Source organism: Panthera uncia, chromosome X, assembly GCF_023721935.1.
Source record: "Panthera uncia isolate 11264 chromosome X, Puncia_PCG_1.0, whole genome shotgun sequence".
NCBI classification, from domain to species: domain Eukaryota; kingdom Metazoa; phylum Chordata; class Mammalia; order Carnivora; family Felidae; genus Panthera; species Panthera uncia.
Genome location: NC_064817.1, coordinates 66,477,711 through 66,500,729, shown reverse-complemented (window position 1 = coordinate 66,500,729; position 23,019 = coordinate 66,477,711). Strand labels below are relative to the sequence as shown.

The following is a 23,019-nucleotide window of genomic DNA, read 5'->3' as shown; positions in this document are numbered from 1 at the left end:
CCTCCCCCACTCATTCTCTCTCTCTCTCTCTCTCTCTCTCTCTCTGTCTCTCAAAAATAAACATTAAAAAGAAAAGACTGTGTGGTAGTTACAGAAAGATACAAATGTAGATCAGTGAAAAGGATTAGAAATAGTCCTGCACAAGTGTAGCCAGCGTAGTTGATTTTTGACGAAGGTGCAAAAGCAATTCAATGCGGAATGTCTTTTCAAAAAATGGTTCTGAAATAATTTGATATCCATTGAAGGCACAAATGAACCATGACCAAAACCTCACACCTTATACAAAAATGAAATCAAAATGGATCACAGATTTAAATATAAAATATAAAAAATAAAACTATAAAACTTTTAGAAGATAAAATAAGAGGCAATCTTTAGGACCTAGGGCTTGGTGAAGTATTCTTAGAAATGTCACTAAAAGCACAATCCATAAAAGAAAAGAAAAAAAAAAAAAAACAAGAGCTTGGAATTCATCAAAATTAAAAAAAAAAAAAAAAACTTTTTTTCTGCAAAATACCAGAATGGTGAAAATAAAAACTACAGACTGGGATAAAATATTGCAAAACCACATATCTGATAAGAACTCCTACCTAGAAAATATAAAGAACTCTTAAAACTCAACATTAAAAAAAAAAGTCAATTAGAAAATGAGCAAAATGCATGAAGAATCATTTCAATGAAGAGAGTGTATGGATAGCAAATAAGCACATGAAAAGATTTTCAACATCACTAGGCATTGGGGAAGTCAAATTAAGAACTCAAGGATTGGGGCACCTGGGTGCCTCAGTCGGTTGAGCCCTCTGACTTTGGCTCAGGTCATGGTCTCACAGCTTGTGAGTTTGAGCCCCGCATCGCGCTCTGTGCTGACAGCTCAGAGCCTGGAGCCTGCTTCTGATTCTGTGTCTCCCTCTCTCCCTGCCCCTCCTCCACTCATGCTCTGTCTCTCTCTGTCTCAGAAATAAATAAACATTAAAAAAGTTAAAAAAAAAAAAAGAACTCAAGGATCTATCACTGCATGCATCAGTGAAAATAGATAATCTTTTTCATTACTAAGAATACCAGATGCTGGAAAGAATGCGAAAAAAACTGGGTTTTTCATACATTGCTGGGAGAAATGTAAAATGGTACAACTCTTCTGGAAACAATTTGACAGTTTTTCATGAAACTAAACAAGCAATTACCATACGGCCAATCATTTGCATTCTTGAGCATTTGTCCTGGAGAAATGAAAACTTAACGTCTGCACAAAAGCCTGTTCATGACTGTTCATGACTGTTCATGAAATTTTAAGGGCCCCTAATTGGAAATAACTTGTGTCCTTTGATGTGGGAATGATTAAACAAACATTGCAAATAAATTGGAAAAAAATTAGTTCATAAATATCATGTAATACAACTTAACAATAAGAAGGAATGGAGTATTGATACATGCAACTTGAAAAAATCTTCAGGGCGCGTGAGTGGCTCAGTCGGTTAAGCTTCTGGTTTCTGCTCAGGTTGTGATCTTGTGGTTTGTGGGTTTGAGCCCTGGGTCGGTCTCTGTGCTGACAGCTCCGAGCCTGGGGCCTGCTTTAGATTCTGTGTCTCCCTCTCTCTCTGCTCCTCCACTGCTCACGCTCTCTGTCAAAAATAAATAAGCATTAAGAAAGTTAAAAAAAAGAAAAAGTCTTCAGAAAATTATGGTGAGTGAAAAAAGCCAACTTCAAAAAATTACATACTATGACTCCATTCATAAAACATTCTTGAAATGACACAATTAAAGATGTGGAAGATAGATTAGTTGTTGACAGTGGTTGGGAATAGTGGATAAAAGAAGAAGAAGAATAGTGTGATAAAGAAACATAGAACTGTACATACATACTGTGTAATTTCAATTTAATGTTTTAATTATTGTGATACAATTAGGTTAAACATAAATTGGAGAAAGCTGAGTGAATTTACCTCTGCCACTTTCTGTGAATCTAAAAATATTTTACTATAAAAAGTTTTAAAAATTGGTTCTGAGTCCAATGAAATGAAATTTTACAAATTTTGAAATACCCAAGTAACCATTAAAGAGCTGAAGTTAATAGAAGTTACATTTTAATCAAGGAAGAACAAGGTTGGAAATGGCATATGAACTATAGTTATAACTATCTGTCTGGTCCCTGTAGAAAAGAACTAATTTGTGTTTTGTTTCAAAGATTTGGTGGGTTATGTCTACAGAAAAAGAAAACCAAAACCAAAAACAAAAGTTTGTGAATTTTTAACTAATTTTAAAAGATATAATCATTTATATTAAATAAGTACTTTCTCAAAAAATAACATTGGTATTTAATTATCTTTTATCAAAATATTAAATATATTTTGTTTAATTTCCCCTCAAGGTTGTTCTGTTTGAATTATGTTTGCTTCATAAACATGAATATCTGCTTATAAATATTTTGTTAGCCCTTTATTCAACATTGTATTTGACATTTTTGTACGTTATAGTATGTAAAATCAGTAAAATGACCAATTTCAAACATGAAAAAAAAAGTCTAAAAAAAGTGTTCTGCAATAGACTGCATGTTTCTTGAAAGTCTGAATATTTAGGTAAATGTTACCTTTCTGCTAATAGTATATTTAAAATAAAAGCATAATTACTTTTATTTTTGCTTATTGACTAATAATTAAATTTTCTTATTCTAGGTACCTATTTATTTCTAATCATATTTTATGCAGCATCCATTTATTATTTTAATGGCCAAACCTGCTAAAGGTTCTATGTTTACAAAAATTCCTTTTGTATTTCTCTTATAAGACTTGGATTGGGAATAGAAGAAGGAAATATCGTTTAATGGGGATTGAAGTTCCACCTCCAAGAGGAGGCCCTGCTGATTTTTCTGAGCAGCCTGAGTCTGGTTCTTTGTCTGCACTCACATCAGGAGAGGAAGCTGGTCCAGAAGTAGGAGAGGATAATGACAGAAATGATGAAGTATCCATCTGTTTGTCTGAAGGAAGCTCTCAAGGTATTTTATATGCTGCACTTCCTAATAATAGCTTTTGTAACTTTGATGGATTTTTAACTTGCTTTTCAGCTAATTGCATTTCACATCTAAAGTTCTCAAAACATTTGGTTAAACGTTTGAAAATAAATTGATTTATTTTTATTTATTTTTACTTTATTGATATGTATATACACATATATACATAATGAAATGATTACTGCAGTCAAAATAATTAACATATCCATCTCCTCACATAGCTACCATTTATGTGTATGGTAAGAACACCTGAAATCTACTCTTAGCAAATTTCTAGAATGCAATATAGAATTGTTAACTGCAATAATCATATGCATTAGATCTCTAGACTTATTCATCCTACATAATTGCAAATTTGTATCCTTTGACCAAATTCCCCCATTTTCCTGATCTCCCCACCATGGTAACTACCATTCTGTTCTCTGCTTCATTTGACTTTTTATGATTCCATGTATAAGTGAGATCATGCAGTATTTTTATTTCTGTGCCTGGCTTATTTCAGCTAACATAATGTCCTCCAGGTTCATTCTTCATACATTATATATACAGTATATATATATATATATATATATATATACACATATATACATATATATATAATCTCAGTTATGTGGAGAATCTTAATATAATATTATATAATCTCAATTTCTTTATTTATTCATCTGTCAACAGATAATTAGGCTGTTTTCATATTTTGACTACTATAAGTAATGCTGCAAAAAATGTGGAGCACAGATAACTCTTAGAGGTACTGATTTTATTTATTTCGGTTATATATCCAGAAGAGGGATTACTGGATCATGTGGTAGTTATATTTTTTACGTTTTTAATGAACCTACATACTCTTTTCCATAATGACTATACCAATTTGCATTCTGACCAATGATATACAAAGGTTCTCTTTCCTCTATATACTCACCAACACTCTTTGTCTTTTATCTTTTTTATTCTTAATGCCTCCACCTAAAGAGTCTCCCACACTGAGTCATCACAAGGAACACTTATGTACCACAATAAAGATCTCTCACATTTAGAAATGTTGTTTATTACAACAATCCATAGTTATAATTAAGTACATGATTGTTTTTATTTTATTGAAACTCTAACCAATTTGGCTTTGAATGTTATAAATGTATTATAATAAAAAAGGATATGGTATAATGTGATATGCACCAGGGTAGTAGTCAGGCAACCTCAGTACAAGTCCTGGATCTTCCACTAGCTGATTATGTGACTTCAGGCAAAACATTAATTTTAGAATTGCTTAATCATACGTTTCCCCAATCCCTCTTGCCAAATATCATTTAAGCTTTTTTTATTGGTACTGAATTAAATGGATAGTAAAATGTGGAAAGATAGAAACAGTTTTCCATGTGTTGAGTTTTAGATGATGTCAGGATATCAATGTGGAGCTGTCCAGCAGACCAATGGATAATGTGGGTCTGAAACTCAGAAAAGGAGTTAAGATATGAAAAGAAATATAGGAGCTACTCACATTGAGGCTGAACAAATGTCTAGCCATAGAAATAGAAGATTTAGTTAAGTGAGAAAATGGAAGACAAGAAAGGAAGATAGAGAAGGGCTGTATGTTAAGAAATATCCAGATTTGGGGGCTAAGGGAGAAAAGGGAGGCAATGAAAGAAGATTCAGATATAGGATAAACAGGATATTATGATATTATTAAAACCAACGAAAGAGAGAGATTTAAGAAGAAAGAAGTGTCATTATCTCAATCATCTTTTGGAAGGTGAGTAGAAAGTCTTCTCATATGAGGCATTTAAAATGGTCAAAGGTATACAAGTGGACAATATAATGGTAGTACCAGAGGATAGGGGAGAGGGATATGAGGAGTTGTTGTTCAATGAATATAAAGTTACAGTTATACAACTGGAGTATAATTGTTGAAAAACATATTGCATATAGTTAGCAATAAGGGGCTATAGACTTTAAAAAAGAAAACTTAAGAGGGTAAATCATTAAGTTGTTCTTAACACAAAAAGAGGGACACAAGAAAACTTTTGAAGGTGATAGATATGTTTATTACCTGGATTGTGGTGATGGTAACATGAGTACTGATATGTTCAAACTCACCAAATTGTTTATATTTATTATGTGCATTTTATGTATACCAATTACACCTTAATAGGGCAGAAATATTAAAATAAATCTTTAGAAACAATGAGAACCCATTGAATTGGGTGCTTAAGGGCTTCTTTCAAAAGTAATGTGTGTTGCGAGGGGTAGGCAAACAGATTGCATTATGTTGAGTAATGAAAGGGATATTAAAGCTCTTGGTATTGCCAGGGCCATGTATTTTAATACTAAGTCTTTGAAAAGATGTGTGAATATTCAACTGCTCTCTCTCTCTCTCTCTCTCTCTCCCCCCTCCCCTTCTCTGTCTCTCTGTGTCTTTACCAACATGTGGTGTTGGCTTTGATGAAGATGATACAGGATTTAGTGTACAGAAAACTGTGAAGCAAGAAAAAGGAGAAGATGTTGCATCTTTTCCAAGTCCCTTATTTATAATCTAGTTGGTCCATTAAACCAAAAATGGACCAACTTCTATTAGTCTGCTACCAAAGACTATTAGTCTTTACTAAAGTGTATGTGCCTGGTAATACTTGAATATTTTCAGTGATTTAGGAATAGATATTTATTTCTTTTAATATATGAAATTTATTGTCAAATTGGTTTCCATACAACACCCAGTGCTCATCCCAAAAGGTGCCCTTCTCAATACCCATCACCCACCCCCCCTCCCTCCCACCCCCCATCAACCCTCAGTTTGTTCTCAGTTTTTAAGAGTCTCTTATGCTTTGGCTCTCTCCCACTCTAACCTCTTTTGTTTTTCCTTCCCCTCCCCCATGGGTAGAGAATGATGACTGGCAGCTATTTGAAAGATAATGGGGATTTGTGTGTTTCTATGGGTGGGTGGGAGAGCTATGAGGAAATATTCTTTTTTTAATGTTTATTTTTGAGAGAGAGACAGAAAGAGAGACAGAGAGAGAGAGAGAGAGAGAGAGAGAAAATGCAAATGGGGGAGGGGCAGAGAGAGAAGGAAACAGTATCCTAAGCTGCTTCTGTGCTGCCAGCAGAGAGCCCAATGCCAGGCTCAAACTCAGGAACCATGAGATAATGACCTGAGCCTAAATCGAATGCTTAACCAACTCTGCCAACCAGGCACCCAGGAAATATTCTGATAAAAGCAAATTACTTAAGCCCCTGAAAGGGAGTTTCAATCCACTACTTCCACTTCCCCACCTAAAAGGGAAATTTTTTAAAAATAAGTAGTTAATAGGGGAAAAATGATTTAATTTTAAGGTTGCTAATGGACCACTGCTCCTACACTGGCATCCTTTGCCATTTAATAGTGCGTTCTCTAGACAGGTTACATAGTAATTAAGGCCTAATGAGAAAGAGGAAAGAGAATTAATGCATGAATCAAAAAACACTTAATGGGAAGTGATATTACCTAGAGTCCCTTCAGTGGCTTACTTTTTACAGCTGCATAGTAACCTTTTCATTCTCATCAGAAATTGGAGCAGAAAAGCAGAAAATAGTCTTAAAATACTAACAGAGCCTTTTTGCTCACTATTTCCAATGAGTTCTGTCTTATTCTCTTCCTCATTTTGCTGATGGAGAATACTAATCTGACTGATTTAACTGTGTGATCCTTTTGTGATGATTAAGTGAATTGTATCATCTGGCCTAGACTAATATATCTTTAAGATATGCTAACCATATTCTCTTTCAGTTATGAAAATATAGTTAAAAGTCTGTTTACTTTGACATTTCCATTGATTACATCTGAGAGATATAGAGACAGAATAATCAGAGTAATTACCCATTCTATTTCAAAAATCTAACAATTTGAAATTCAGAGCCCTTTATAATATGGCTGTTACTTCAAGCGGGTTAGAGTCTTCCAAATGTCTAAGAAAAAGAAAAATGTCTTTAAAGCAGGGCTTATATTTTACATGTTAAAAATCAATTAAAAATTATGTTAAATTTTCCTAGAAAACACTCTACAAGCTAAAAGAAGCATTACATTTTTCAAGCACACTAAAAGGCAGGTTTAGCCAAAATCACCAAAAAGTGCTTGCTGACCTTTTAGCAGTTTCAGTTCCATTTTTTTTTTCTTTTCTGAGAGAATAGGTATTCCCCTGATATAGAGCTTTTGACTTACCTCTAGCTTCCACCTTTTATCTCCCACCCTCACCTCTCCCATTTTTTTTTTCTTTCCCTGTGTGGAAGTGAAGAGAAAAGAGATGTGGTAAAGCTACCTGGCAAACTCTAGAAAAAGTAATAGATGACTCAGCTCCTTAAAGTTCTGTGTCTACTGAAATATATGTATGGTTGAGCAATTTTAAAGATTTTTACTATCCTGAGAATCAAATTGTTTAAAGTATGACAAAGGTTAACATCTATAATGTTAAATTTTATAACAAATCTTCTTAGCTATATCTATTATATGTGTATGCATATAAAATATAGTTCTGCATAATTACACAGTGTGAGTATATCCCTAATATATAGAATGCCCTCTAGAATTTTCACTGATTAATAACTTTGCTTATTTGTTTATTTTCCAATTTGCAGAGCTGCTTTTGTTGAGAAATAAGCAGACACATCAACTGTATTTAGCTTTCAAACTTTCAGTAATGTAGAAGCTATCTGTAAAAAAGAAAACATGCCTTAATTAGCTGCATCACTTCATACCTTTTTATTTTAGAAATCCTCCAAATAGTTTTTATTTACATCTTATAAAATAATCAAACCTTGTATGAATATGTTGCCAGTAAAGCAAAGCTGTGTATAAAGTTATGAGCAATTAAGAACGGAAATATAAGGCAAGCCTATAGGGAATGATACCAGTAATGATCTTACTGATGATTGCTGTAACTTCTATTCTGACATCATTAGTACTAATATCAGCTCTGCAGCTAAACCTGATGACAACTCCCCCACTTCATTTCATTTAGTGGCTAATAACATATGACATGAAATATCTAAGTAATGAATAAAGTCTCCTCCATATAAGCATCATTATTTTACTAAAAAATTAAATTGAGGGGCACATGGGTGGCTCAGTCTGTTAAGCATCTGCCTTTTTTTAGTTTATTATTTATTTATTTTCAGAAAGAGAGAGAGTGGGAGAGCAAGCACACATAAGTGGGGGAGGGACAGAGAGAGAGAGAGAGAGAGAGAGAGAGAGAGAATCCCAAGCAGGCTCCACAATGTCAGCACAGAGCCTGATGTGGGGCTTAAACTCATGAACCATGAAATCATAACCTCAAGCATCCAACTAGTGGTTTTGCTTCAGGTCATAATCTCACAGTTCATGGGATTAAGCCCTGCATTGGGCTCCACACTGATAGCAGTGTGCTTGGAATTTTCTCTCTCTCTCTCTCTCTCTCTCTCTCTCTGCCTCTCCCTTGCTCATGCTCTCTCTCTAAAAATAAATAAATAAACTTAAAAAAACTAAATTTAATTTTTGGTGTTCAATAGATGCAGAAAAAGCATTTGACAAAATACACCATCCATTCATGATAAAAACAATCAACAAAGTAGATGTAAAGGAAACATACTTCAACATAATAAATGCCATATATGAAAAGGACACAACTAACATCATCCTCAGTGGGGAACTACTGAGATCTTTTCCTCTATGGTCAGGAAAAAGACAGGATGTCCACTCTCAACATTGTAATTTAACACACAATACTGGAAGTCTTAGCCACAGCAATCAGAAAACAAAAAGAAATAAAAGGAATCCAAGTTGTCAAGGAAGAAGTCAAACTTTCACCATTTGCAAATGACATGATACTCTCTATAGAAAACCCAAAAGGCCCCATTAAAAAACTGCTAGAACTGATACACAAATTTGGTAAAGTTGCAGTACACAAAATCAGCATACAAAAATTTGTTGCATTTCTATACACCAATAAAGAAGCAGCAAAAGAGAAATCAAGGAATTAATCCCATTTGCAATTGTACCAAAACCCATAATATACCTAGGAATAAACCTAACCAAAAAGGTAAAAGATCTTTACTCTGAAAACTATAAAACATGGAAGAAAGAAATTGAAGATGACACAAGCAAATGGAAAATCATCACATGCTCATGGATTGGAAGAACAAATATTATTAAAATGCCTATACTACCCAAAGCAATCTACACATTTAAAGCAATCACAACAAATGGTGTTGGTAAACTGGAAAGCTACATGCAAAAGAAACTCAATCACTTTCTTACACCATACACAAAAGTAATTTCAAACTGGATTAAAGACCTACATGTAAGACCCAAAACCATAAAAATCCTAGAAGTTAACACAGGCAGTAACTTCTTTGACATTGGTTGTAGCAACTTCTTTTTAGATATGTCTCCTGAGGCAAAGGAAACAAAAGCAAAAATAAACTATTGGGACTTCATCATAATAAAAAGCTTCTTCACAGTGAAGGAAACAACAAAACTAAAAGGTGACCTATGGAATGGCAGAAGATATTTGCAAATGACATATCCAATAAAGGGTTAGTATCCAATATATAAAGAACTTATCAAACTCAATATCCCCAAATGAATGATCCAATTAATAAATGGTCAGAAGGCATGAATAGACATTTTTCCAAAGAAGACATACAGATGGCCAAGAGACACATGAAAAGATGCTCAGCATCACTCATCATCAGGGAAATTCAGATCAAAACTACAATGAAATATCACCTCACACCTGTCAGAATGGCTGAAATCAAAAACACAAGAAACAAGTGCTAGGGAGGATGTAAAGAAAAATGAACCCTCATCCACCATAGGTGGCAATGCAAACTGTGGAAAACCGTATGGAGGTTTCTCAAAAAATTAAAAATGGAACTAACCTACAGCCAATAATGGCACTACTAGGTATTTATCCAAAGAATACAAAAACACTAATTTGATAGGATATATGCACCCTTATGATTATTGTAGCACTAATTTACAATAGCTAAACTATGGAAGTAGCCCAAGGGCTATATATATATAATATTATAATATTATATATAATATTATATATAATAGTAAATATTAAATATTTATTTAATATTATTAATATTTAAATATTAAATATTTAAATATTAAAATGTATATAATATATACTATTTTATATATATATAATTATTGAGCCATAAAATAGAGTGAAATCTTGCCATTTGCAATGATATGGATGGAGGTAGAGATTATCATGCTAAGTGAAATAAGTCAGGGAAAGACAAATGCCATCTGATCAATCATATGTGGAATTTATGAAACAAACAAATGAACAAAGGGAGAATGAGGCAAACTAAGTAACTATAGAGAACAAACTAATGGTTACCAGTAGGGAGGTGGGTAGGGGACGGGTGAAATAGGTGATGGGGATTAAGGAGTACACCTGTGGTGGTAAGCACTGAGTGTTGTATAGAAGTGTTGAATTACTATATTGTACACCTGAAAGTAATATTACACTGTATGTTTACTGACTGGAACTTAAATAAAAATTTGAAAATAACTAATTAAAGACATGAATTTATGGTGGAATTTGCATTAAAATTCTGGTAATATTTTTCTGTATATCTTAAACTCTAGTGATGTATGTACTCATAGGAGTTCCCCAATTAGCCATGTTTTTTTTTCTGTTTATCCTCCATGCTCAGACAGGGCACTCCTATACATCTTTCCATGGGAAGGAATGGATCTGGAAAAATTCTAGGAGGACTGATAAATATTTTTGTTCTGTTTTCTATGGTGAAATAAAGCATCAGTTCCAAAAAAGCTGAAAGCTTTCACTAGTGTTTAAATAATCTGCATGCCATGACTGTGCAAAAAGAAAATGGAGAAATATTACTGTCTTGTTTTACTAAGGAGTAGAGGTGGGGATCATCTAAGACAGGACAATATTTTGTAGACACCTATGCTGTGAACCAGCCACTTTCCCTAGCTCAGCACAGAAGACTTTTTAATAGACTTATTTTTCTGAATTTATTTTTCTTTGTTTATTTTTTCACATTTTTAGAATATTGATTTTTTATCATAAGAGGGGTACATGTTTATTATAGAAAATTAAAAAAATACAATGAAAAATTAGAATAGTCCTACCTTTCAGTAATAACTATTCCTAAAATAGGAGTGTGTGGGTATTTTTGCCAGTGCTTTCTTTGCATATATGCAGGTGTGTGTGTGTGTGTGTTCATGTCACATGCCTTTTCACAAAATTAAAAATGTTCTGTATTTATAGTTTTATATCATGTATTCAAAAATTATCATCTTTCTCTTATTATAAGTAATACAAATTCATTGTAAAAATATTTAAATATGATTAAACAAATTGAAATAAGAATTATCAAAATAAGTAAAGGGCGCCTGGGTCAGTTAAGCGTCCAACTTTGGCTCAGGTCATGATCTCATGGGTCATGGGTTCAAGCCCCACATTGTGCTCTGTGCTGACAACTCAGAGCCCAGAGCCTGCTTCAGATTCTGTGTCTCCCTCTTTCTCTGCTCCTCCTCAGCTTGTGCTCTATCTCTCTCCCTCTCCCTCAAAAATAAAGAAACATTAAAAAAAATAAGTAAAACTAAACAAAATGAAGAAAAATAGAAGTTTCCTGTAATTCCATCCAGAAATAACAATGTCAGTGTTTTGGTATTAAATAACATCATTCTTTTTGTTTGTTTTTTTTTTTCTCTATGAAAAGGTACACTTCTTTTACTTTTACAAAATTAAGATCACACTGTACCTACATAGTAGGTTTTGTCACCTTCATTTATTTACTTTCCAATTTTTTGTGAATATTTTCTTTATTATCAATTCTTCTTCTTCTTCATTTTTATAGTATTTATTGTAGGAAGAGGTCCTAAATGATTTATTGAGTCCTTCATTGTTAAGCATATAGGTTATTTCCATTTATTTTTCAATTATAAACAACACAGTAGTGGCCATCTATCCACACTTGTTTCCTAGAATGCATTGTTAGAGGTACAGTTGCTCATCACAGCATATATGATGTGAATATATCATTTGTGCCTTTTTAAAATAAGAAAAAAATATTTAAGTGATCTTGAGAAAGGTATTCTCAATAAAATTTTGAGGAATGAAAATGAAACCGTGGCCTTTTTTTCTTTTCTATAGAAGAGTCCAATGAAGTTCCAAATGAGGCAAGGGTTCATAAGGAGGAGGACCACCATGCAGTATCCGCAGAAAATGTGGTATGTACATTTTGAAATTCTTTCCTCATGATGGATTCTTTCCCACATGATGGATTTCAAGGATACGTTTCCCTTTGGTAATGATATTGGTGTTAGCAGAATAAAATCTTGCTCCACTTCACAAGCCAAAACAGAGCTGTCACCAATGAATTTATATATCTTTGAGGGTTTAAGAAATGAAACTTGGGGCGCCTGGGTGGCGCAGTCGGTTAAGCGTCCGACTTCAGCCAGGTCACGATCTCGCGGTCAGTGAGTTCGAGCCCCGCGTCAGGCTCTGGGCTGATGGCTCGGAGCCTGGAGCCTGTTTCTGATTCTGTGTCTCCCTCTCTCTCTCTGCCCCTCCCCCGTTCATGCTCTGTCTCTCTCTGTCCCAAAAATAAAAATAAAAAACGTTGAAAAAAAATTTAAAAAAAAAAAAAAAGAAATGAAACTTAAAGCACTGTCATTTGTGTCTCAAATTTTTTGATTGAAGAGATTTGTGGGGTGCCTGGGTGGCTCGGTTAAGCATCCAACTTTGACTCAGGTCATGATCTCACAGTTTGTGAGTTCAAGCCCCACTTTGGGCTCTGTGCTGATGGTTCGGAGCCTGGAGCCTGCTTCAGATTCTGTGTCTCCCTCTCTCTCTGAATTTCCCACACTCGTGATCTGTCTCTCCTTCAAAAATAAATAAACATTAATTTTTTTAAAAAAAAGAAGAGATTTGCACATATAAAAATCTGATGCTTACTACACATAGACATTTTATACATGTTACTTTAACACATTCAGCAAAAAGCAGATTTCTTCTCATTTAACAGGTGGAAGAAATAAAATTGAGGTTAGCCTGAAACCATGAAGGAAACCCTTGTTAGTTCTGGGTCTTGTATCCAAGGATTCCTGATTCAGAGTTGTCTGTTCAGACCATACCTATCTCTACTATGTTTGGAAACTTACCTTCTTTCTAGTTGTATTAGACTCTTTTAGTCTTCTTAAAAATTGCTTTAATGAGAGAAGGACGATATTAAAAGACTGGGTAACAGGCAGAGACTGTATGCAGATTAAACTGGGCTTTGTGAAAATGTAAACATTATTGATATATAGAAATGTTCTCCAAACAGCTGTTTTAGCAACATCTGTTTATATTTTGACTCCATCAAGTAATACAGAAACCAAGATAATATTAAAGTCAAAGCCAAAAGCAAATGCCATTTTGCTTTTGCTTGATTGAAATCTTTAAAAAAAAAATGGTCCCTATAATGGATTTTTGTGTTACAAAATGGGTGTGGCTTCATGATTTACCCAGGCTTCCATTGCAAAAAATATTTATGACACTCTGATTCTTCTATATCTCCTTAATAAAAGTTGACACATAAAATACAATTTTGCTCTTTTTTGTTAAATTCAACAATATATAACAGTGTTTTCCACGTGCAGAATATAGTTTAGGATTACATTTTATTGATCTCAGTCTTGATTTAAGTTGATGTTTGACCCTACTAACACAACTCAATAGACTATAGGAAAGCAAGCTTTGATTTTGATGCAAAGCCATGTTTTCTTTAGATAGCTAGTAATAATTATTTTCCACAATATTAATCGTGTTAACATACATTCCATGAAGTAATAATATCCTCTGCTCTATATTTGAGTTGTACTGTACAAGCTATATACACTTATTTACAAATTAAAACCTTTTGCCCTAAACACATGTTCATTTTTAGTCTGAATTTCTCTGCATTGGATCTCCCCTCAGCAGACATTTGGAAATAATAAATGAAGTAATAGCATGGGATGACCGAAGTCACTTAGGGACCTAATTTTTGAAAAACAATTGATTTTTAGAGATAAATTTTGACAAAGCACAAAGACATATAAGACTTATTTATATGCACATATCTATCCAGTGATTCTTGGTGCCTTCTTCCCTGGATTACTTATCTTCTTTCCCTCCAAACCAATACAAATACAGAATCTAAAAAAAAATTTGGAAAGTGTCAAATCAGGTCTGATGAAAACTGATATGATTAAACACCAAGTTTATAATTATTTTAATTAAAAACAAAATAGATTCATCTCTAATCAGCAGTAGAAAGCAGTTTTCATTGCAGCTGTCCTCCTGACTAGTAAGTCACAAACCCTGCTATGGTTACATATCCTTATAGACAAAGTATTAAGGATGGTCATTCAGGGTATGTTCTGCACTTTTTAAAAATTGTTATTCAAATTCCAATTAGTTAACACACACTGAAATATTAGTTTCAGGTGTACAATATAGTGAATCAACACTTCCATACAACACCTGGTGCTTAAAAATTTAGAGCTGATCTTGTCTTTTGGTTTTGATTTAAAAAAATGATGTTCCATGATTAGAGAACTTTCCTTGCTCTCATGGTTGGAGCTTATTGGTCATTCCTCACATCAGCAGTTAGCTGTTCACTCTTTTGAATAGATAATTAATTAGTACCTACTATGTGCAAAGTACTGGACAGACTATGTTGCACCTTAATTCTAAAGATAATGGAAGTTTAACATCTCTCTCTCCCTCTCTCTCTCTCTCCTTACTGTCCAGTGAAGGAAGAAAACTGCCAGGTTATTTTTATTATCACATCATAATTGTCTAGCTAATGGAGTGCATTTAATAAATGAATTTTTTAGGGGTGCCTGGGTGGCTCAGTTGGTTGAGCGTCCGACTTCGGCTCAGGTCATGATCTCACCACTTGTGAGTTTGAGCGCTGCATTGGGCTCTGTGCTGACAGCTCAGAGCCTGGAGCCTGCTTCAGATTCTGTGTCCCACTCTCTCTCTGCCCATCCCTCGCTCATGCTCTCTCTCTCTCAAGAATAAATAAAACATTAAAAATTTTTAATAAAAAAATAAATAAATGAATTTTTTAAAACTGTATTTGACTTTGGAATGCATGTCACGTGTTGATATTTTACATTAGAAGTTAGTTGTGAAGAAGTACATGGTAATTAAAAAAGAAAAAAGCCCTTGCAACAAAGTAGGTATGGTTAGCATTAAATAGACTACTCTTATGGGAAGTGAGCTTCCTGTCACTGTAGGGCTCTGTTTAAGCAGAATTCAAGTGGTTATTTTTTTTTCCTTTTATATTGTGAAAAGTTTAAAGTTTCTTTTTAAGCTTGTTATTTGAGAGAGAGAGAGTGCAAGTGTGAAGGGGTAGGGAAGGGCAGAGAGAGAGGGAGAGAGAGAATTCCAAGCAGGCTCTGGACTGCCAGTATAGAGCCTTAGGCAGGGTTTGATCTCATGAACTGGTGAGACCATGACCTGAGCTAAAATTGAGTTGGACACTTAACCCACTGAGCGACCCAGGGGCCCTGAGGTTTTGCAATTTTAAATAGTATTACAATAATTTTCTATTTACTTAAAAAAATTAATGTTTATTATTGGGGGAGAGAGAGGCAGAGCGTGAGTGGGGAAGGAGCAGAGAGACAAGGGTATAGAATCCAAAGCAGGCTCTAGGGTCTAAGCTTTCAACACAGAGGAGGTCACGGGGCTTGAACCCACCAACCTTGAGATCATGACCTGAGCCAAAGTCAGACACTTAACCAACTGAGCCACCCAGGCATCCCCATAATTTTCTATTTACTAAGCAGTCATCAATTAAAGGTAGAGGAAGGTGGCTCAAACACACACTGGTTATAACACTGAAAAGCCAGTCAGTTATCAGTTTATTGTGGATAATAGACTAGATGATCTCATCATAAAAAGTAAACACTGAATGTATATGTTCTATACATTGTTGAGTGTAGTGATGATAATCAGATATATATTTATTGAAACTTCTCTACTTCTGTTACAGAAAATAGAAATTATTGATGATGAAGAAAGTGACATGATAAGTAATTGTGAAGTTGAACAAGTGAATTCTCTCTTGGATTATAAGGTGAAAGTAATTTCAAATTCTTAATTCATTAAGAGAAGGTACTAATTGAAGCAGACTTTTACAGTACTTATGTACTAGTTTATTTCACTTTTACTTTCATTTGATAAGTTAAACTGGGGCTCCACATTGACTTTCTCAGGCACTTAGATATCAGTCAAGATGTTGGCCATTTTAATGCTGGCTAATGCTAGCATGCTAATGCTTTAATGCTGGTTCTGGTTTTAAGCAAAGAGCTTGCTGAGTGGGAGTAGGTTTTGATAGTGTATACCAAGGTGAGGCTGTGCACAGTGTTGGTTAATTTATGTTGGTTAATTTATGACAGTGGATTAAAAGGTAATGTTTATTTTTAAATGGTGGCAGAGGGGAGATTTTTTTTCCAGTGGCATTTGCTAATTTTATCTTGGAATTCAACTTTTGAAGACCATTTCTAGGAAACCTGTTTGAGAAGTTTAAAAACAATTCGCAGAACAAATACCAAATGAATATAAATAGAGATGACATTTTCTTAAAACCACTTGTACCTAAACTGAAAGGCTTATGTTGTGAGTATGCCATACATAATTTTATTTTATTAAATTTTGACATGAGATATCTGTCTATATGTCAATATGTTTTCTGCATAGATACATAATTGTTACCCCTTTGCTAATCAATACTGTATCTTACTAGGTAACTTTGTGGCTTTCCAAATTTTGGCCAATCTTTCTATCCATATACAAAAGTTCTTTTCTTGAAATATCATAAGTGACAAAGCAGAGATTAATCATCCTAAGCTGGTAATAGAAAAAAGAAACACTTAATCAGAAAAGAATACTTTTCATTTTCTCAGAGTCTTTTCGGTTTTACTATAATTGAAATTATGTAATTCAACAGATTATTTCCTAAATATTTATAACATGTCAGACTTTATAATATTTAACATTATAAACATAGGAGACAATTATCTTTTGAAATTTGTTTGTTAAGTGGTCAAAGTGCACACTATAATCCAGTATTTAAGCTGTATTTCCAACTAATAAAATTATAAAATTGTATTTCTGAACTACATGAGATCATTCTTATCTTTCCTCCATAGTCATAAAGTATTTCTAAATGCCCAGTTAGGTTTAAAGAGCTCTGTACCATGTGGCACAAGGTATGAAAATTACAGAGAAGAGGACCGGATTGCATGGTGGCTAAGTAATCTCCACTTAGTACTCTCAAACAGGTCAAATGGAGTTGGACTCAAAACAAAGGATACTCTCCAGAACCTTTCCCTTCTAGAGTGCCACTTGAGAAGGTTTTGAGCTAAAACAAGGGTAGGGCAGAATGTTCTACCCAGAAATGCTAATTACAGTTTTATTGCACTCTATAGGACATTTAATGATTCAAAGTTTTCCATTGCGGTAAATGCTGTGGGAATAGGAGTCCTTAACTATCTTGTTAAGAATGTCTTTGACAACACATTACTATCCTAGATAAATGTCTTTCCTTTAACTCTAAAAAATTAGCACCTATATAGAAAATATATCTTCCCATAATCATTTTTTTTAAGGTTTATTTTTGAGAGAGAGAGAGAGAGAGGGAGAGAGAGAGGAAGAGTGCTAGTGGGGGAGGGCAGAGAAAGAGGGAGACACAGAATCTGAAGCAGGCTCCAGGCTCTGAGCTGTCAGCACAGAGCCTGCTGCAGGGCTCAAACTCACAAACCATGCAATCATGACCTGAGTTGACGTCGGACGCTTAACCAACTGAGCCACCTAGGTGCCCCTTTTCATAACCATTATTGAAAACACTTCACTTCATTTGTGATTTCTTACCTTAATTCAAAAGCAAGGGTAAATTAGGAAAGGAAAGAAGATGGAAGACTAGAAGAATCCTGAGCTCACCTCTTCCCACAGAAATACCTAGGCAATACTATACATCTATTCAACTGTTACTAAACACTACCAGAAGAGATGTTGCACAGCTAGTCTTAGAAAGCCACATATAAAGGGTAAGAGAGGCAGAGATACAGTTGGGAACCAACTCCGTGTGTGAGTAAATACAAACAAGAGGGACATCACAATCATGGAGAAGTGACTCAGACTCCTCAAAGGGCACTGCTGGCACTGGGGACACTACAGGGAAGAAAAGTCCCCATAATGTTTGGCTTTGGAAACCAGCAGGCATTAACTCTGGGAACTTTAAAAATCAGTAAGCTTAATGCCATGAAAGCTGAAGGTTGATAGGAAACTGAGTACTTAACCTTAAAGAGACAGCATACTAAATAAATGGGCCCAAGACACAGCACAGAAAACAGCAGTTTGAAAAGTGCCTGAAGTATACATGAAAGACATTTATTGTTTAATCTTAGAACATGTACTGGAAGGAAAGGGATCTGCATATTTCTTCAAGAATGAAAGTTCAATAATGTCAAAAATTTCTTGGCTTTTCCCAGAGTAAAGAGCCAGAGGCCTAGAAGAGCCATTTCTAACACTCTCCATCTTCCTTGCCAGCAACAACTGCTTCACCAAGTAATTCCTCTGAGGACCAACCACACCCAAAACACTTGCCATGATAGGCACAGCTTCCAAAGCTGTTCCTGACCAACTACACCTGGTTGACAGCTTTGGCACAGACCAGTACCAAAACAAAGTGACTCCACTCATATGGAGGGGGTAACAAACCAACACAGCAGGCACCCACAATTCCTGTAGCCAGACCCCTTAGCTGCATGTATAAGGAAGGGACTGAGCCCTGAACTTCAGTGTATGTGCAGTCTTGGCAGAGAGGTTAATAGCACACTGTTAGAATGAGTAATGGCCTCACCCACCAACCAGTACTACTTGGCCTCAACCAGGACACTCAAAGGTGTGCTCACAGAAGGCAAAGTGGGCCATAGAAGCTATCTGGGATGAGGACAACTATGCTCGGCCACAACAGGAAGTGCCTGCAACCCACACAGGGGATATCCCTGGGGCACCTGGTTCTGGTGACATGGGAGGATTGAACTATAGGGCACCACAGGACGTCTTATACACAAGGCCACTATTGAATGACCAGAAGATATAGCTGATCTACCTAATACATAGAAACACACACACACACACACACACACACACACAGAGTTGGATGAAATGAGGAGTCAGAGGAATATGTCCCAAATGAAAGAACAAGACAATCACAGTAAAGAGCTAAATGAAGCAAAGATAAGAAATATGCCTGATAAAAAGTTCAAAGTAATGGTCATAAAGATACTGAAAAGACCTGAGAAAAAAGAGTGGATAAACCCAGTTAGAATGTTCACAGAGAATTAGAGAATATAAACAAGAGTGAATCATAGCTGAAGAGTTCAATGACTGGCATGAAAAATACAGTAGAGGGAATCAATAGCAGATTAAAGAATGCAGAAAAATGAATCAGTGATCTGGAAGACAGGGTAATGGAAAGCGACTAATTTGAATAGCAAAAAGAGAAAGAATAATAAAAGGAGAATAGGTTAAGAAACTATGCAACACCATCAAGCATAACATTCACATTATAGAATTCCCAGAAGGAGAAGAGAGAGAGAAAGGGAAATAAAAATTATTTGAAAAAAACAATAGGAGGACACTTCCCTAACCTGGGGAAGCAAACAGAGATCCAGGTCCAAGAAGTAAGTAGAGCCCCTAACAAGATGAACCCAAGGAGGTCCACACCAAGACACATAATAATTAAACTGCCAAAATGTAATATTGAAGAAATAATTTAAAAACAGCAAAATAAAATTGTTACAAACAAGGGAAACCCCAAAGGGCTATCAGGTAATTTTTCAGCAGAAACATTGCAGGCCAGAAGGGATTATTGGCATGATATATTCAAGGAGATAAAAGGGAGAAAAAAAAACTACAACAAAGAATACCCTACCCAGGAAGGTTATCATTCAGAATTGAAGGGGAGAGGAAGAATTTCCCAGACACCACCCCCCACAAAGAAGAATGTTAAAGGAATTCATTACCACTAAACCAACTTCACAAGTAATGATAAAGGGACTTTTTTGAGCGGAAAGAAAAGGCAATGACTTGAAGAAAAGAAATTAAGCAAGGAAATAATTTTCAAGTTAAAGCAAACATAGAGTGAAAGTTAGTCTATTAGTCACTTATAAACTTCATAAAGCCAGTAAGGAGGTTAAAACATAAAAGTAGTAAAATCAAGTGTGGCTATAAAAGGGATACACAAAATAGGAAGATGTAAAATATAACATTATGTACATAAAATGGAGGCGGGAGTAACAAGGTAGTGCTTTTAGAATGTATTGAAACTAAAGTGACCATCAACTTAATGTAGACTGCTACTCACATAAAATGTAACATATGAATGCAATAGTAACCACAAATCAATAAATTACTATAGATATACAAAACAATAAAGAGAACGGAAATTAAACATAACACTAAAGTAAGCCATCAAAACACAAGGGAAGTAAACAAGAGAAGAAAGGAACAGAGAATAACTATAAGAACAACCAGAAAACAATTTTTAAAAAGGCAATAAGTACATACCCATTAATAACTATTTTAAAAGTAAATGGACAAAATGCTCCAATCAAAACACAGGGTGACTGAATGCATAAAAATGCAAGACCCTAGGGGCGCCTGGGTGGCGCAGTCGGTTAAGCGTCCGACTTCAGCCAGGTCAGGATCTCGCGGTCCGTGAGTTCGAGCCCCGTGTCAGGCTCTGGGCTGATGGCTCGGAGCCTGGAGCCTGTTTCCGATTCTGTGTCTCCCTCTCTCTCTGCCCCTCCCCCGTTCATGCTCTGTCTCTCTCTGTCCCAAAAATAAATAAAAAACGTTTAAAAAAAAAAATGCAAGACCCATCTATATGCTACCTATAAGACACTTCAAAACTAAGACACATGCAGATTGAAAGTGAAGGGATGGAAGAATATTTACCATGCCAATGGAAGCCAAAAGAAAGCTGGGTAGTAATACTTCTATCAGACAAAATAGGCTTTAAAGCAAAGACTGTAGTAAGAGCCAAAGAAGGACACCACATGATGATAAAGGAGACAGTCCAAGAAGAGAATAGAATGATTGTATATATTTATGCACCCAATATAGAGGCAACAAAATATATAAAGCAAATATTAAGAGACATAAGGGGAGAAATTGACAGTGATGCAACAATAGCAGGGAACTTTAAGACCCCACTTACATCAATGGATAGATCATCCAGACAGAAAATCAACAAGGAAACTATGGCTTTGAACGGCACATTACTCCAGATGGACCTAATTGTTATTTCCAGAACATTCTATCGAAAAACAGAAGAGCACACAGTCTTTTCAAGTGCACATGGCACATTCTCCAGGACCAATCATATATTAGGCCACAAGTCTTAATAAATATGAAAAGCTTAAAATAATACCAAGAACAACATTAACCACAACGGTATGAAACTAGAAATCAACTACAGGGGAAAAAACTGGAAAAACCAAACACAATCGGGGTAACCAACAAGCTACTAAACTCCAGTGGGTCAATGAAGAAATCGAAGGCAATTAAAAAATACATGGAGACAAATGAAAATGAAAACACAGCAATCCAAAATCTTTAGGATGCAACAAAAGCAGCTCTAAGAGTGAACTTCATATAGCAATACAGGCCTACCTCAAGAAACAAGAACAATCTCAAATAGACCATCAAGCCTCACACCTAAAGTAACCATAAGAAGAACAAGTAAATTCCACAGCTAGTAGAAGGAAGGAAATAATAAATGTTAGCACAGGAATAAGTAAAATAGACACTACAAACACAATAGAGAATATCAACAATACCCATTGCTGGTTCTTTGAAAAGTTAAACAGAATTGATAAATCTCTATCTAGACTCATCAAGAAAAAAGAGAGATGACTCATCAAATGAAGGGAGAGAAATAACAACCAACACCATATAAATACAAAGAAATATAAGAAAATATTATGAAATATCATATGACATTATATTGGACAATCTAGAGAAATGAATAAATTCCTAGAAATATACAGTCTCAAGAACTGTCCAGGGATGGATGAATGGGTAAAGAAGTAGAGATGTGTGTGTGTGTGTGTGTGTGTGTGTGTGCATGTGTTACTTTGCCATAGAAGAAGAATGAGTTTTTGCCACTTGTGACCACATGGATGTACATAGAGGGTATCACACTAAGTGAAATAAATTCAACAGTGAAAGGTGAATATGATATGATTTCACTTGTACATGGAATTTAAGGAAACAAAACAAATGAACACACAAAATAAACAGACACTTAAATACATAGAACAAAGTGGTGGTTGCCAGAGGGGAGGTGAGTGGGGGAATGAGCAAAATAGATGAAAGGAATTCAGAGGTGCAAACTTCCAGTTATCAAATAATTAAGTTGGGACGCCTGAGTGGCTGAGTCGGTTAAGCCTCTGACACTTAGTTTTGGCTCAGGTCATGATCTCACACTTTCGTGAGTTTGAGTCCCAGGTCAGGGTCTGTGCTGGCAACAAGGAGCCTGCTTGGGATTCTCTCTCTACCTCTCTATCTTCCCTTCCCCCACTTGGACTGTCTATGTCTCTTTCAAAAATAAACAAAAATAGGGAGATAGCTGGAGAAGATGGCAACTTAGGAGGACGCTGGGCTCACCTCGTCCTGCTGATCAATTAGATTCCACCCACATCTGCCCAAATAACCCAGAAAACCACCAGAAGACCAGCAGATTGGACTATCCAGAGCCAAGCGTAGACGATAGGCCCAAGGAAGATGGTAGCAAGGGACGGAGAGGTGGTGCTCACTACCCGGACTAGTGGGAGGGAGCCAGGGCAGTGGAGGGGCAGCCTGCCCAGCAAGGCAGAGCCCCCGAGTCTGGCTTGCAAAAGCAGAGGGGCCAGACTGCCTGAGTTCTGACAGCAAGTGGGACTTAACATCTGGAATGTTAAAAGTCAACAGCTCTGCTCG

The 23,019-nt window shown here is 35.4% G+C and overlaps 1 protein-coding gene across 2 annotated transcripts in view; it reads left to right on the top strand.

The window, feature by feature from the left end:
• HDX (highly divergent homeobox) overlaps nt 1-23,019 on the top strand; it is a 167,383-nt gene that overhangs the window by 125,919 nt on the left and 18,445 nt on the right. For both annotated transcript variants that reach the window (XM_049644008.1, XM_049644009.1), the window contains exons 6-8: nt 2,782-2,989; nt 12,148-12,224; nt 16,022-16,105. In XM_049644008.1, the coding sequence (XP_049499965.1) occupies nt 2,782-2,989; nt 12,148-12,224; nt 16,022-16,105 (369 nt within the window). The remainder of the gene's footprint in view (nt 1-2,781; nt 2,990-12,147; nt 12,225-16,021; nt 16,106-23,019) is intronic.